Raw genomic sequence first — 17,500 nt, 5'->3', positions numbered from 1 at the left:
TCATTTAATATCTGTTGATATTTGACGTCCATGATGCCATGTGTCCTAACAAAATGTCCAGGTCCTCTGGTAGAAAAACAGCCCAAAACATTAAAGATCCTCCTCCATATTTAACCGTGGGCATGAGGGACTTTTCCACACGGCTACCTCTCTGTGTGCTCCAAAACCACCTCTGTGTTTATCACCAAAAAGCTCTATTCTGGTTTCATCTGACCGTAGAACCCGATCCCATCTGAAGTTCCAGTAGTGTCTGCACACTGAAGACGCTCGAGTGTGTTTTTGGATGAGAGTAGAGGCTTTTTTCTTGAACCCCTTCCAAACAACTTGTGGTGACTTCGGATTGTAGTTTTAGAGACTTTCTGACCCCAAGACACAACTAACTTCTGCAGTTCTCCAGCTCTGATCCTTGGAGATGTTTTATCCACTCGAACCGTCCTCTTCACAGTGCGTTGAGATGATAGACACACGTCCAATTCCAGGTCAATTCATAACATTTCCAGTCGACTGGAACTTCTTCATTATTGCCCTGATGGTGGAAATGGGCGTTTTCAATGCTTGTGCTATTTTCTTATAGACACTTCCCATTGTGTGACGCTCAACAACCTTTTGCTGCACATCACAGCTATATTCCTCGCTCTTACCCATTGTTATGAATGACTAAGGGAATTTGGCCTGTGTGTTACCTCATATTTATACCCCTGTGAAACAGGAAGTCACGGTTGAACAATGTATAAAATATCAATGGGAATATACTTCAAATATATATTTCTCATATGAATTCATAGGGGTGCCAATAATTATTGCAAACCAATATTTAACAAATATTGGTTGTTTCTTTTTGATAAACCTGTGTTGTGTTTGCAATTGTTTGATGTCCATGAGAGTAGAGTATTTTGTGATTTTTTTTTTTAAAACAACAGATTAAAAGATTAAACAATAAAGACAATTGTTCACAGCCTTCTGTGCTCATATTTACCAAGGGTGCCAATATTAGTGGAGGGCGCTGTATGTGTATGTGTGTGTGTGTGTGTGTGTGTGTGTGTGTGTGTGTGTGTGTGTCTGTTCTGAACGGTTGGCAATAGACAGGCATGTTCAAACACACACCTGCTTTGCCTGTGTGGGCGTCGATTCTGAAGAAAGCAGGTTGTCCCTCTTCAGGCTGTTTTATGCAAATTACATATGTTCATTTTTTCACACAGTGATGTGTGTGTGTGTGTGTGTGTGTGTGTGTGTGTGTGTGTGTGTGTGTGTGTGTGTGTGTGTGTAACGACAGAGTTCAGCTTGGGTTGTTGTGAAAGCTGTCTGTCTCATCAGCTGCTGCTTAATCATGCTTTGCGCATTACATATTGCATTAGCCAGCTGAAGGTAACCATGGAAACGACTCCAAACATTTACAGATTCAGTAGTAAATATGAATTTTAATTAACATGAGTAAAGTTAAATTTTAAATTTTAAATTGAGACATTAAGGTGATTTATGAAAGGGTTCCTAAGGTCATGGTTGTCCTTAGGGGTCATGACCATGATGGTCATGGGGTCATAGCTAAAAACCTGACTAAAGTGCCTAGGGCTTCTGGGAATATAGGATTGGGAATATAGGGTTCTGGGAATATAGGGTTCTGGGATTATATGGTTATGGGAATGTAGGGCTTTGGGTATATAGGATTCTGGAAATATAGGGTTCTGGGATTATAGGATTTTGGGAATATAGGGTTCTGGAAATATAGGTTTCTGGGATTATAGGACTTTGGGAATATAGGGTTCTGGGAAAATAGGGTTCTGGGAATGTAGGACCTTGGGAATGTACAGTTCTGGGAATATAGGGTTTTGGGAATATAGGGTTTTGGGAATATAGGATTTTGGGAATATAGGGTTTTTGGGAATATAGGGTTCTGGGATTATAGGGTTCTGGGAATGTAGGATTTTGGGAATATAGGGTTTTTGGGAATATAGGGTTCTGGGTATAAAGGGTTGTGGGAATATAGGATTCTGGAATCCTAAAGTAGGCTAATAAAAAAAAGGAAACTATGTTGGATTGCAGTGCATTGTGGGTGATTTACACTGCTGAAGTCTACAGTGATATTGAGTAGATTCCTCCTGCACTTCACTCACACACTCACACTGATAAAGTAATGTAATACCTGTAAGATGGGCAAGGTTTAACTAAAAGTGTGTGTGTGTGTGTGTGTGTGTGTGTGTGTGTGTTTCAGATCTTCATCACAGTGAACTGCCTGAGCACAGACTTCTCCTCTCAGAAGGGAGTGAAGGGTCTGCCGCTGATGATCCAGATCGACACCTACAGCTACAACAACCGCAGCAACAAACCACTGCACAGAGCCTACTGCCAGATCAAAGTGTTCTGTGATAAGGTTAACACACACACACACGCACACCACACACACACACACACTCCACACACTCAAACGCAGGTGTCTTAGCTTTAGCATGGTGTACACTGGGCATGAGGGAGAACACGGTGTGATTGCGGTGCATGAAGGGCCGGTGTGTGGATCTGCAGCGCCCTCTGGTGGCCGTATGTAAAACAGCAGCTCTGGGGTAGGACAGGAGTAGGACAGGAGTAGGACAGGAGTAGGACAGGGGTAGGACAGGAGTAGGACAGGAGTAGGCAGTAAATCTAGTGCACTTTGTTAGTGTTAAATCTCTGTGTGTTTAAACAGGGAGCGGAGAGGAAGATCCGAGACGAGGAGAGGAAGCAGAACCGCAAGAAGTCAAAAGGTCGGATATTAAACACTCACTTATAATGCTTCTATTACAAACAATTCTGTACATTATCATTATTTACATTTACATATATGTACAATCCCAATTCCAAAAAAGTTGGGACGCTGTGTAAAATAAAAACAGAATGCAATGATTTGCAAATCTCATAAACCCGTGTTATTCACAACAGAGCAGAGAAAACATATCAAATGTGTACACTGAGGAAGTGTACCACTTTAAGAAGAAAAAAAAAGGTAATTCTGAATTTAATGGCCGCAACACGTCTCAAAAAGTTGGGACGGAGGCAACAAAAGCCTGGAAAAGTTCACCAATCTGCGAAAAACTGCGTCTACAATTTGTGGAACGATTTCAGAATAACGTTCCTCAATGTAAATCATTTATTATGTGTTATTTACTATCAATAACAGCATTAATGAATGTTATTTATTGTTTGTTATGCGTTACTTGTCATTCCGTTTAATATTTGGGTTATATATTATACGTGAGAATAATTGTAAAGTATTTGTTCTCTGACGATGTCGATGACGTCATTGGTGATGTCGTGGTCTGATCTTTATCTTTAGGGAAAGATGCGGGTGCCGGAGCGCTCACTCTTCCCAAAAAGGGTGACAACACACTGTTCAGGACGCTGACGGATCTGGACGCTCAGCCCGTCCTCTTCATCCCCGACGTACACTTCGGAAACCTGCAGAGAGCGGCACAGGTACGAGAACAAACCCGCGATATAATAAAACAAAGCAAAGCGCTGACACTGGAGACTCCTTCCTTGCATGTTTCTGTGGAGCGTCTGCTGTAGGAGTCCCTGTGAGAGAGCCGTTACTATAGAAACCATAAGGTTTGAGAGCGAGCGCGTTAATATAAACCTGCGCTACTGTTAGAGATGCTCTGGAGAACTAATCACCAGCTCCTGACCAATCACAGTCCAGAACTCAGCAGTTATGTGATTGCATGTCTTGCAGGTTTTTGCCTTCAACACTGAAGAGATCGAGAGAGAAGGGTGAGTACACTGTCTGCACCACGGTCACAAAGTCATAAGTATTGGCACCCTTCTGCCAGGACACTTCAGGATGTCTCTGCCGGGAGGTTAAATCTTGGTGGATTCAATCTTGTTTTGCGATGAACACCTCGGTCTCTGGATTTAAACCTTACTGCAGGTCTGTGATCTGATCTGATCTGATCTGATCTAAAGAGGACGTCCGCATGCACGGAGAACATTACTGTTAAAACAAAACACATGTTTAGGCTCAAAAGATCACGCAATCGATATACGTGTGATACGTTTGATATGATACGATTCCTTGTCATTTTACGCAGGGTGCCAATAATTACGGAGCCGATTGTGTGCTATAAAGCTGCATATGTTTATAGAGCAGATTTCAGTGAAGCTTGGCTCTGCAAATATTTAATTATATAATATATTATGCAATATTTTTTTGCAAAGCATGTAATTGGTTGACGGAGTGATTGACAGGTGTGTGTGTGTGTGTGTGTGTGTGTGTGTGTTTAAAGGAGTGTGTTAGTAAAGAGAATGTTCCGGCCAGCAGAGGATGATTGCTGCGCTTCACCTCACAAACAGCTGAGAGAAGAACCACAGAAAAGAGGTGAGATAAATATTCGCTTCATTACGACCTGATCACAGGACCACGTTTAGACACGTGATCACGTGACTGAATTCCACGCGCGACAGGAAACGTATTATTTCCATTTGTTTAACTTCCGGTATTTTCTTTAATTGCAACTTTTGCTATTCGAGTTCTATTTCCAATATCATTTATTTGTAATTAATTCACGTGTATAAACGTGAGTGTGTGTGTGTGTGTGTGTTTTCAGTGCTCCTGTACGTCAGAAAAGAGTGTGACGAGGTGTTCGATGCCCTCATGCTGCGTTCGCCGACGCTCCGAGGCCTCATGGACGCAGTGAGTGACGCGTCCTCTATTCGGCGCGCTTGCGTTTCCTGTTTATCGTCAGCTCCGATAACAAAACCTTTCCACGTAAACGTTATTATTTCCTCTCGCGCAGATCTCGGAGAAATACGGCGTGCCTGTGGAGAGGATCGCTAAAATCTACAAAAAGAGCAAGAAAGGGTGAGAGATTCCTTCGTTACTGCTTACACCACAGCGCTGCTGAGTTCTGGATTCTGATTGGCCAGGAGGTTGTTGAATGATTCGCCATAACAGCGGCTCTGACGGCAGCGCAGCCGTATTTATAATTACAGCGCTCGCTCTGATACGCCGTCGTTTCTATAGTAACGGGGTAAACGTGTGTAATCGCTGATACGGGTGATTTATGGAAGGAGTCTCCAGTGTCAGCGTCTTATTAACTATAAGAGAGAATAAAGAGAGCGCTGGCGAGGGGACGAGCGTTTATAGTCAGTGAGAACAGGAACGGACTTGTTTGTAACTATAAACGGATGAAAAGTATGGCGTCGTTCTTTAATAAGTAAAAACTGTAATCGTCGTCAGGTTGCTGCGGTGTGAGAGGAATAAAACACTCAGGGACGTGCTGTTTGAGGAAAATAATGGACCTCGGGGTGGTAACAGTGACTCGGCGTCATCACGCCACCGTGTCGTTGATTGTTCTCCTGTAACAGCACCACGCCCACGGCGCTGACGGAGCAGAGCAGCGCCGTGGCGTCAGAGCTGCGCTGTGCGTCTGTGATGATTAAACGTGTACGTGGTCACGTTACAGGATCCTGGTGAACATGGACGACAACATCATCGAGCATTACTCCAACGAGGACACGTTCATCCTGAGCATCGAGAGCTACGCCGACGCCTACAAAATCACTCTGACCGAGATTTAAACCTTTTTTATTTTTTTTATTTTTTTTATTTTAAAAAACAACATTTTTTTTCTTTCTGGAAACGGGGAAGATGAAGAGCCGGAGCGTTCTTCACGGCGGCGTGGAGGAAGCGGTGCTGCGCTCCAAACGTCGTACCATTTCAAATCAGGTTCACACTGCCAAGCTGAAGAGTCGCCTCGTCGGTCACGTGACTCCAGACCTCGCTCCAGTCCCAGACCGGACAGGAAGTGCTCCTGTGTGTAATCGTGTCACGCTTTATAGTCGCTTCTTACGTAAATTCAGGACACAGAGGAGGTCAGGTCAGAGAGCTGAACGTTTAGATACGTTTATACACATTTATAAGTACACTTTTCTTACGGTGGCGTATCATTTCAGTCTTTTATTTATTTATTTTGTTTTGCGCGGATTTCACGGCCGAACTTTTCACCTTACACGTTTCAGTTCAGACGAACCTCATCTTCGAGCTAATACGTATATGTTTATATTATTTTTTATATTTAGAAACACAATTCCCTAAAATATAAGTATTTGAAACTCAAAATAAAAAAAATAAAAATAAAAAAACATAAATAAAAAACCAAGAAGACAATGTGAAACCGTGCTGCAGGATATAAAGTAAATAAATATATTAATATATATACGTATATATTCCAGTATTCCGCATGGTCCGGTTTGGACACAGTGGAATTTCTGTGCAGCAAGATCGGATTAAAAAAAATTATTCAAATATAAAAATGTATTAATTAATTATAATAATAATAACGAGTAAAAAATGGGACAGCTGTATATTTCGGACAAAATTTATAGGCCGTCATTTTAAAACAGTAAACTGATAAAAGAGAAAACGAACGTGTGATCGGATTTATGGCGGAGGTAATTTATTTAAATAAATAAATAAATAAATAAATGAACTATTTTGATAATGTTGCAGAACTTGAGTATCACATTAATTCTCACCTCATCCACATTTCTACAGACTGATTGTTTTTATATATATATATATATATATATATATATATATATAATGATTATTTTGTGCCATGTACAGTTTTTTTTATTCGTTTCTACATTTGTGCGGGTTTCAGACGTAGCTGTAGTCCACGTCATTGTTATTGTCATTGTTGTTTCAAATGTATTGCACTCGTTGATGTGAAATAAGACGTGCGCTGATTTCCTCCCGTGTTTCAGACGTTTGTGAGCGTCGCCGCTTCGCTCGGTCGTTTTCCTGTACGAGTATAAAAATGTCTCGAATGTTTCTGTGTGTTTGTACGTCCAGGCATTTCCTGTTGTATAAGCTGAACTTTTGAACTGAACGCTGTTGCAGGTTTTAGCGATAGCGCAGACGTTCAACTCATCGGTGAAGATCTTAATATTTTTGTAAATAAAAAAATTTTTTGTGCCATGAAACGTGTCTCACGTGTGAATCTCACTCTGGCAGACCTACAGTCTCAAAACCACGTGATGTGGAAACTGTACACACGATAGTACACCGTATTGGCAAAGTAAAAATACTTTTACTGTAAACTCGGTTTGAGAGGAAAAAGAAATAAACACACACACACACACGCACGTACGTTCAAACGGTTGTGATACCTGCATTTAAACGTTTCTGGAAACCGTGCCAAAGCAACCGAGAGAAAAAAATCGGCAGAATTAGCTCACGGTGACGGATCGACAGCTAATTCTAACTTCTCAGTCACTTACCTAAACTGTGTTGTGGGCAAAAGCGATAAAATCTGCGAAAATGTTTCATATTTGCAGCCATTCATTTTAGTCGTGCTGCTGCTTTTAACACACAGCAGTCACTAATCTGGAAGAGTGGGGGCTAATACTTATTAGCAAACCTGGGTACTGATTTTAAATGCGAAATTTAAAAGCTGACTTAATGTTAGCTAGCATGTATAGAAAAATTTGCTACTGTGTTACGCAATATTATAGCTTGTCTAATGTTAACTAGCATGCTAGCAACCGTGACTACTGGTTTACACAAAATAATAGCTTCATGTTAGCTAGCATGTTAGCAAACTCTACTGCTGGTTTATACAATATAATAGTTAGCTTCATGTTAGCTAGCATGTTAGCAAACTCTACTGCTGGTTTATACAATATAATAGTTAGCTTCATGTTAGCTAGCATGTTAGCAAACTCTACTGCTGGTTTATACAATATAATAGTTAGCTTCATGTTAGCTAGCATGTTAGCAAACTTTACTGCTGGTTTACAGAATATAATAGCTTAATGTTAGCTAGAATGCTAGCAACTCTGATTACTGCTTTACACAATAGCCTAATGTTAGCTAGCATGTTAGCAAACTTTACTACTGGTTTATACAATATAATAGTTAGCTTAATGTTAGCTAGCATGTTAGCAAACTTTACTGCTTGTTTACACAGTAGCCTGATGTTAGCTGGCATGCTATCAAACTTTACTACTTGTTTACAGAATATAATAGTTAGTCTAATGTTAGCTAGCTTTCTAGTGACCTTCACTATGCACTAATGTTAGCTCACTGCTAGCAGATGGTTTTAAATAAATGATGTAACCGTTAGCTTAACATTAGCTTGTTGGTGATATCTGGTGATGAGGAGATAAAGCTTTCTGACACCGAGAAACTTTCCAGCCAGTTGTGGTGCAAAAAAAAAAATTATTCAAATTTGAATAAAAACTGTGCAAAAACGAACGCCCTCTGCTGGTCAAAACTAGTTTACAACACCCAAACACGTAATATTACATCTTAATAAAAATCTCGGAGTGTTTATAAATGATGTAAATTACCTGTTTAGACCTGAAGCATCTTCAAATGATGCCGTGCCTAAGCAGTCATGTGGGCGTGTCCTGAACAAAGCTCTGGGTCTCACTGGTTACTTGACTGTAGCGAAACTAGTCACGGTTTTCAGAAAAGTTTGTAAAACTGCTGTGTGATATTTTTTTTCAACACAGCCTTCAAAACATCAGTCTCACCCCTTAGCTAACATCAGCTTAGCTAGCTACGTAGCTGGCAATATTTGCGCATGTGTGATTTTCAGCATGCTAGCTTAGCCAGTGTTGCTAAATCAAACTGTGCCATTTGTAAACTGTCATTTATGCTAGAAATTAACCAGACGCAAACTAACACTAGCTAAATGCTAATGAAAATAAACTCGCTAGCAGTTCAGTTAGAAATCTCAATAAAAGTCAGTAAGCTAACTGCGGTTTAAATAACGTTAAGCTAAAACAAAAGGCGTCTTCGTTCTGCACTTGTGTATCAGCAGATGAGCAAAAGAATCAAACATGCAACCAGTAAAATTGGATTTATAATTCATTTGGAACATTTATAAAATACCATTGTGCATAACTTTTTAGTTTTTCTTCACATTGAACGAACCGAGCCTCACATTACAGCGGACATTAAACAACATTCCATACATAATTCACATCAAATAAACATAAAATGGTCAATTGAACAAATCCCGTAGCGTGACAGAATCGCCATCGGTAAGAGGAAAAAGAATAAATATTGCCTATGTTTTTATATAAATAGATGTTTTTTCTCCTCTTAGTACTTTAATGTGTACGTTCACTGCGGGAGTCGTCAATTAGATACGGAGAACTCTGCTGATTTAGCTCGGTTTGATGCTAAGCAGGCGTGTGCTGGTGGTCAGTTACAGGATACATCACAATGTACATGTTGTAAATGTAGCTAGCTAATGTTACGAGGTTAGCTATGCTAGTCAGCTTGAAAATTAAGAAAACAGTTAAGAAAACTTCAGATCAGCAAATGTCTACTGCTAATCCAGTGTAAATCCGGTGAGGAAACATATTTAAACGGGTTTTCTATTTTATTTATTCGTATTTATAATAAATCTCTGTACAGACTGTCGGCGTCTTGTTGTTAGCCGTGTGTTCGGGTACAGTGCAAAAACATTATCCGATATTCCGAGCGAACGCGAACCGGACGGAGTCTCACTTTACGCACGATAAACGAGGTCTGATCCGAAAAAAAAGGTTGATAATATACTACGTCCCAAATCCGATTTTATCGCGGCGCGCATCAGAAATGCGATTGGACTCGTTCACATGCTGCTGTATATCGAATAGGCTGACCTCACTTCAAAACAAGACACGGGTAACGTCGATCACAACGCTGAAGCGTCGGCGGTCACCTCACCTGCTTCGCTCCTATTCGGATCGAAAGCGATTCCTGCTAAGCGATGGACGTTAAATATAATAAAAGTTTTTAAAAAAAGGTCTTGAGAAAGTCGCTCTCAGATTCACGTGTCAGGAAGGGCGGAGCCATGACGTCTGACCTCGACACCGAAGCTCTTTATTTCAACGCGTTGTTTTAATATAAATCGGAAACATCGTACGCGGACGCCACACGACGGCGTTACACCGCAGCGCTGCTCGATACGTTATCGTTTCTATAGTAACAGCTCGCGGCGACGTTTTTCCCTACGGAGATTTATTCGATTTAGTTATTTAACATTTTACGGAAGGAGTCTCCAGTGTCGGCGAGGTAAAGTCGGTAACTATAAACAGATACACGAGTGTATCATCGGCATGCTGTTCTGTCTTTTTTAATAAATAAAAAATAAATCGCAACTGTGGGCAAATTGCTGTGGTGTAAGAGGAATAAAACACTGAGCACTCGGGGGGGTGTTGTTATAGGAAACTAATCAACTTCGGAGTAACGCGTTATAGCTTCATCGCACTTAATAACATCGGATAAATACTGCTAAAGCGGTAAGGTTAATATCGTGTAAGCTGGCTAATGTTACTGAACTAGCTAGCTTAGCTAACGATGCTCACGCAATAACTCTTTGCTCAAGGTGATCATGATACAGTATCCTCTATATTACCATAACGACGACAACGACACACGTAGAGTGTTATTCAGAAACGGATTTTTTTTAAAAATCTGACCTCGCCACGGCGATTCCGCTTTGCGGTCACTGAGCAGGCGAGCGGTAGCACGTTATAATACATTTCCCTTCATATCTGACGTCGTAACATTTGACGGTGCATTCTGAAGTGACCTCGACGCCTCCGTCTGCAGGGGACCAAACCTGGCGGCCATTCGAACGTTAGGCCACTGGGTCATGGGATAAAGTTTTACCGAAAAGACAAAATGAAACAAAAACCCAGAGCAACGTTCGAACTCATAGTTACAAAATGACGCAGCTAAATTAGCTACTTTACTAACTAGTTACAATTTTCTCCCTCCGGTTCTTTCCAACACTTCCCAGACCTCATCATTTCGGACCGTACCATGATTCTACTGTATATTACACAAAATGTACATTTCGCACCAGCACTTCCTGTGTGAAGGCGCCGTTTCCTGTCTCAGTGCGTATGCACCGAACACGGATTTACTCAAGTCACTGAGTCCATATGTGTGTGTGTGTGTGTGTGTGTGTGTGTGTGTGTGTGTGTGATTCTCTAAGCAGACCGCTCCTGCTCGTTGTAATGATTTCCCGCTCACACTGGTCTGTGTGTTTTAAAAGGAGAGCGCTGCAGTGTTGGGTTCCGTGCAGCAGGTGGCGTCGCTCTGCCCATTTTACTGCCCGGCGCTGCTCGGGTCACACTGCAGGAGCCGCACGATGGACGGGTCGTTCTTTGCTCCTTCCACGAATTCCTCCAGGGACAGTTTACCTGATACACACACACACACACACACACACACACATACAGGGTTCAAAGGTCATTTTTGAGCATAAGGTACAGTACAGAACACACTAATGAGATATGAAGAGTCACAGAGAGTCAAGTCCATCATCATTTTTAAGAGTAGCGCCTTGTTTAAATATTTTTTAAAATAATTATTAGCAAAAGCATCAATATTGAAGTTCACTATTGATGAAGTCGTGGTGGGTTTTTTTTTTTGTCAGTTGCATTTTTTTCTGCTCAGTTTGAAGTGGGCGGATCTACATTCAGTCCCTCCAAGAAATCAGCGCAAAATCAACGAAACTCCGCAATATTCGGAAGAAGCTTGCGATTTTTCAAAAATAATTTTCTGCAGATTTGGGCCTAGATGCGTCACGGCGCGCGTTCAGCCGCGTGCGTCGAACACGAGTGCAGCTGAAAGGTCTCGTTTACCAACAAACATCGCCGCGAAAGAGCGCACGGAGCTTTTTCAAGCGATTGCGATTCAGTAGGGCTGAGGTTGGGGCACAGAGTGAGCTCCATGGAGACATGGTGTGTGAAGGATGGAAGAAGGTGGAGCTGGAACTGGAGTCTCCTCACACACCATCTGCGCCTGATCTCAACATCACTAACGCTCTTCAAGCTGAATGAACACAAATCCACACGGCCACGCCCCAAAATCTAGTGGAAAGCCTTCCCAGAAGAGTGGAGCGCGTTATAACAGCAGCGGGGGAATAAATTCAGAATGGGACGTTCAAGAAGAACATATGGGTGTGGGTCCACAAAGGAGTGCACCTATCAGAACTTAAATAAATAAAAATGCTGGACAGACCACGCCCAGAAGAGACAACAGTAGCGGTCGCTACACGCCCACATAAACCAGACAGACGTGTGTGTAGACTCACCATCACGGTTTGTGTCCATCTGGCGGAAGATTTTATCTGTTCGCTTCTCGGGCGTGGATTCGTCCTCCGGCATCTTCATCACCGACGACACCATCTTATAGATGGCCTGAGGAGATGATAAACAAAGAGCCATAAACAAGCAGTAAAGGGGAAAGATCTACAGATATATTCAATCAATACCTATCAGAGTGCAATGTGTGAAAATACTATCAGCGTGTAATGGTAAACCGTGTGTTCTGGAATAAAACTGCATCCGTGTAACCAACGCCTGAAACGAAGTCTGAACGTCGCGGTGTTTGTTTGCCAGGTCTGGACTCTGACAGATGTGTGACAGAGCGAGGTGCTTCACGAGCTCGGCGTGTTTGCGTTTCGCTCTCGTAAATCCCTCTCGCGTCGCCGAGTCGACGTCACGCCGCCGTTTTAATGAGCACACCGAGCGCAAAACCATGAACTGACACGTTTCTAAAACCTGCTGAGGAAGGAGAACGATGGGGGGGGGGGGGACACCTCCATTCTCTTTCACACACGAAACACTAGCGTTCATCAGCATATACACCGACCATCGTTAACCAACACACAGTTTCCCAGTTCAAATACCAACACTCTCCACCGAACACCAACGCAGAACACCAACAATCACCACCTTTTACCATCAGACACTAGCACATAGCTGTATCCTTCATCACGCACCAACACTTAGCATCAAACCACAACACTCCTCAAATACTAACATTCTTCATTAAACACCATCAAACACCAACATTATCAAACATCACCAAATGCCAACAATTTCATAAAAATGCTTTCAACACAAACACTCTCCATTAAACACCACCAACACCAACAATCCTCTTCACGTACCAGCACTCGCCGCTCAACACCAGCTTTTTATCGCTTCACCATCAAACGCCGTGTTTCTCCGGCATTTTCACAAAAATCATCAAACACCAACCATCTTCTTCAAATATATGTATTCTCCATTAAACACCAACACCTTCCACATTCCCTATCAAATACCAGCATTCACCATCAGACAACAACGTACCATAAAACACCAATACTTACCAACATCAACACCCACACACCAGCATTTACATCAACATTCACCACAATGCATCACTAAACGCCAACCCATAGTGTTTACAACACCATCGGCCTAACTGAAGGTAAATGTACGGGGGTATATTGTATTTGCTGGTGATTCGATGGTATTTCATGTTAAATACTGAAGGTTGTATTTAGTTGTGAAGGTGAATGTTGGTGTTTGTTAGGAAATGATTGTGTTTGATATTGAATTTTGGTGTTTGATGGTGGATGCTGGAGTGCAATGGTGACTGTTAAAGACTGTCACAAGACCGTACTGTTAGTCTTTGACAGTGACTGGTGGTATCAGATGGCGGTTTGGTGGTATTTGTTGGCACTTCATGTTAAATGTAAAAGGTTTTTGTTTTGATGGTGAAGGTGTTTGATGATATTTGTTGCTATTTGACGTTAAATATTGGATGTTGTTTTTGTTTTAATGATAAATGTTGGTGTTTGATGGTGTTTGATGGTGAATGTTGGTGTTTGATGGTGTTTGATGGTGAATGTTGATGTTTGATGGTGAATGTTGGTGTTTGATGGTGAATGTTGGTGTTTGATGGTGAATGTTGGTGTTTGATGGTGTTTGGTGGTGAATGTTGGTGTTTGTTGGTATTTGTCTGGTCATACTGTGTAATTTTTCATTTTGATTTCTATAACAGTATAAAGCAAAATAACATTTGAAGTGTTTATTGGTGTTTGATGTTGAATGTTGGTGTTTGATGGTGTTTGATGGTGAATGTTGGTGTTTATTGGTGTTTGATGGTGAATGTTGGTGTTTGATGGTGAATGTTGGTGTTTGATGGTGTTTGTTGGTGTTTGATGTTGAATGTTGGTGTTTATTGGTGTTTGATGGTGAATGTTGGTGTTTATTGGTGTTTGATGGTGAATGTTGGTGTTTATTGGTGTTTGATGGTGTTTGATGGCGTTTGATGGTGAATGTTGGTGTTTGTTGGTGTTTGATGGTGAATGTTGGTGTTTATTGGTGTTTGATGGTGAATGTTGGTGTTTATTGGTGTTTGATGGTGAATGTTGGTGTTTGATGGTGTTTGATGGTGTTTGATGGCGTTTGATGGTGAATGTTGGTGTTTGTTGGTGTTTGATGGTGAATGTTGGTGTTTATTGGTGTTTGATGGTGAATGTTAGTGTTTGATGTTGAATGTTGGTGAATGTTGGTATTTGATGGTGAATGTTGGTGAATGTTGATGTTTGATGGTGAATGTTGATGTTTGATGGTGTTTGATGGTGAATGTTGGTGTTTGATGGTGTTTGATGGTGTTTGATGGTGATTGTTGGTATTTGTCTGGTCATACTGTGTAATTTTTCATATTGATTTATATAACAGTATAAAGCAAAACACCATTTGAAGTGTTTGTTGGTGTTTGATGGTGAATGTTGGTGTTTGTTGGTGTTTGATGGTGTTTGATGGTGAATGTTGGTGTTTATTGGTGTTTGATGGTGAATGTTAGTGTTTGATGTTGAATGTTGGTGAATGTTGGTATTTGATGGTGAATGTTGGTGAATGTTGATGTTTGATGGTGAATGTTGATGTTTGATGGTGTTTGATGGTGAATGTTGGTGTTTGATGGTGTTTGATGGTGTTTGATGGTGATTGTTGGTATTTGTCTGGTCATACTGTGTAATTTTTCATATTGATTTATATAACAGTATAAAGCAAAACACCATTTGAAGTGTTTGTTGGTGTTTGATGGTGAATGTTGGTGTTTGTTGGTGTTTGATGGTGAATGTTGGTGTTTGTTGGTGTTTGATGGTGAATGTTGGTGTTTATTGGTGTTTGATGGTGAATGTTAGTGTTTGATGTTGAATGTTGGTGAATGTTGGTATTTGATGGTGAATGTTGGTGAATGTTGGTATTTGATGGTGAATGTTGGTGAATGTTGATGTTTGATGGTGAATGTTGATGTTTGATGGTGTTTGATGGTGAATGTTGGTGTTTGATGGTGTTTGATGGCGTTTGATGGTGATTGTTGGTATTTGTCTGGTCATACTGTGTAATTTTTCATATTGATTTATATAACAGTATAAAGCAAAACACCATTTGAAGTGTTGGTTGGTGTTTGATGCGGAATGTTGGTGATTTTGGTATGTGATGGAGGATTTGTTTTTTGGAGGTGTTTGTTATCTGATAAACTTTTGCTGATGTTTGCTGGTGTTTGTTTGCACATGAAAGCGTAAACCCTCTCGGTTCTGGTTAACTCCTCGTAGCTCACTTCATGCGGCCCTGCTGTGATGTAAACTAATTTGCAGAGCCCTTTATGCCGAGTGACAGTGAGCGGGATTTAGATGATGAGCACGGGCTGTTTGTGCTTTCGTTCTGGATGCAGTGGATAATTGGTCCATTAGTTTCAATCTAGCACACTTTCATCACAATTATTTTCAGAGCTGCTGCTGTGTTCCTTTTGTCCGCGCTCTGGGAAGCCGCTCTGGGCTGAGAGCTGTGGCCCTGACTCATCGATTCTGCTCGTGTTAATTGGCTAAACGCTAAACTCGCTCCCGTGCGAAATGAATCCTCTCTCTCTGCCTGTTGGAAAAGAAAAACGAGTGCAGCTCTTTGTTCAGCACGTGTTAGCGTCTCCCTGCTCTAATCCTGTCTGTGTGGTTAATAAAGGTCACGTTCTCACGCCGAACCTGTACGATCTCCAGCATCTCCGCCTTGCTGATGTAGCCGTTGCCATCCAGGTCGTACATGCTGAAAGCCCACTTGAGTTTCTGGTCGAGCTGGCCACGTGACGTGATGCTCAGAGCGATGATGAACTCTCGGAAGTCTATCGTTCCGTCCCCGTTGGCGTCGAAGGTTCGGAAGACGTGCTCGGCGAACTTGGACGCGTCGCCGTATGGGAAGAAGTTGCCGTAGATCTTCTTGAACTCTTCCATGGTGAGCGCGCCGCTGGGACAGTCCCGGAGGAAGCCCTTATACCACTCCTGAATCTCTTCCTCAGTGAAATCGGTGCTCTCCAGCAGGTCCTGGATCACCTCGGGACGGAGTTTGCTGTTCTGCTTCCCCATTATGATGAGTATTCTGTTTCAGCTGCTCAGAGAAAGAGAGAGAGAGAGAGAGAGAGAGAGAGAGAGAGAGAGAGAGATCAATATTGGAAACACCAACTTCAGCATCAAACACCAAAATTCCTCTCCAAACACCAACATTTACCCCCTAACACCAACAGCAGAGCGATTTCAAGCAACAACATCCCCCAAACATCTTCATTAAACACCATGAAACACCAACAATGGCAAACATTACACACCAACACTTTAATCTAATCCATCAGACACCAACATTCTTCACTGACCACCAGAAAAATTCCACCTTTCTTCCCCCGGACACCAACTTTCCACATCTAACACACACACCCACCCAGTGCTCACCAACACACACACCTCAAGCACCAATCTACAAACAGCAACGCATACCACCGTCTGGGCCTGCAAATGAGAAACAGCTGACGATGCCACAGCACTGGTCTGGATCACAGGAATCATTCTCCTGTTCATATATATATAAAGTGTTCAGTACAAAAACACAGACAACACCAGTTGTGTGTGTGTAATCCGTGTGTGTGTGTGTGTGTGTGTGTGTTTATTGAGACGGTTTCTAGAAGATTCAGTCTGTCTCACTTCACTCACTGATCACTAACGAGCAAAACGATGTATCAGATACTGCCAGTGTAAGCAAACCACGCCCCTCATTAGCATATGCAAAACGATAGACTTTTATTGAGCACGTTTAGTGTTTTTATTTTTTTATTTTTAACTCTAAAATCTATTTTTTTGCATTCAGATGTAGTGTGATTGTTGTTCTGGGGATTCCTGGGGTTACTGTGAATGATGGAAACACGAAAATTTGGAGCCAAAAAATACATATTCTTTTAAAAATGATTTCATACTGATTCATTTTTTTAAAAGTCTCTAAAAGAGCAGATTTAATTTCACAAAATAACAACAACACCCCACACGCTGAAAAATGCCCTAGTTACTGAGTTACAGTGCAGGATGAACTTTATGTAGGTCTTAACTAAGGCAGTAACCAATGTGTGTGCGTGCGTGTGTGTGCGTGCGTGTGTGTGCGTGTGTGTGCGTGTGTGTGTGCGCGTGTGTATATATAGAGTGCAGGATGTCTGTGTGAACAGCGGTGTGTAAATGTGATGAAGCGATGCTGCGCCTCACGCACCCTTCCTCCGCTCCACCCTCACCTATCATCAACCGAATTTTCCACTGCTCTCTCTCTCTCTCACACACACACACACACACACACACACACACACTTACCCACTGTATATACAAGCATCTGCAGCAGCATCATTTCCTGATGCAAATCGACTTCACACACA

The 17,500-nt window shown here is 41.7% G+C and overlaps 2 protein-coding genes across 6 annotated transcripts in view; one reads left to right on the top strand and one right to left on the bottom strand.

Annotated features, from left to right (window-relative positions):
• Window positions 1-6,951, top strand: part of grhl2b (grainyhead-like transcription factor 2b) — a 38,822-nt gene extending 31,871 nt beyond the window's left edge. For all 3 annotated transcript variants that reach the window (XM_053675261.1, XM_053675260.1, XM_017454923.3), the window contains exons 9-16: window positions 2,210-2,368; window positions 2,678-2,735; window positions 3,305-3,444; window positions 3,701-3,738; window positions 4,251-4,342; window positions 4,572-4,657; window positions 4,761-4,825; window positions 5,430-6,951. In XM_053675261.1, coding sequence (XP_053531236.1) covers window positions 2,210-2,368; window positions 2,678-2,735; window positions 3,305-3,444; window positions 3,701-3,738; window positions 4,251-4,342; window positions 4,572-4,657; window positions 4,761-4,825; window positions 5,430-5,544 — 753 coding nt within the window. In that variant the 3' untranslated portion in view covers window positions 5,545-6,951. The remainder of the gene's footprint in view (window positions 1-2,209; window positions 2,369-2,677; window positions 2,736-3,304; window positions 3,445-3,700; window positions 3,739-4,250; window positions 4,343-4,571; window positions 4,658-4,760; window positions 4,826-5,429) is intronic.
• Window positions 6,952-8,819: 1,868 nt separating this feature from the next.
• The window catches only part of ncaldb (neurocalcin delta b), a 26,301-nt gene continuing 17,620 nt past the window's right edge, over window positions 8,820-17,500 (bottom strand). The window contains exons 2-5 of one of the 3 annotated variants that reach the window (XM_017454959.3): window positions 16,584-16,656; window positions 15,801-16,200; window positions 12,072-12,177; window positions 8,820-11,175 (exon numbers count right to left, since the gene is read on the bottom strand). In XM_017454959.3, coding sequence (XP_017310448.1) covers window positions 11,081-11,175; window positions 12,072-12,177; window positions 15,801-16,178 — 579 coding nt within the window. In that variant the 5' untranslated portion in view covers window positions 16,179-16,200; window positions 16,584-16,656 and the 3' untranslated portion in view covers window positions 8,820-11,080. Of the gene's footprint in view, window positions 11,176-12,071; window positions 12,178-15,800; window positions 16,201-16,583; window positions 16,657-17,438 lie in introns of all 3 variants that reach the window. The other 2 variants (XM_017454958.3, XM_017454956.3) reach the window with 2 other exon arrangements.

Source organism: Ictalurus punctatus, chromosome 24 (genome assembly GCF_001660625.3).
Source record: "Ictalurus punctatus breed USDA103 chromosome 24, Coco_2.0, whole genome shotgun sequence".
Classification (NCBI taxonomy): Eukaryota; Metazoa; Chordata; class Actinopteri; order Siluriformes; family Ictaluridae; genus Ictalurus; species Ictalurus punctatus.
This window is presented reverse-complemented; position numbering and strand designations above follow the sequence as displayed.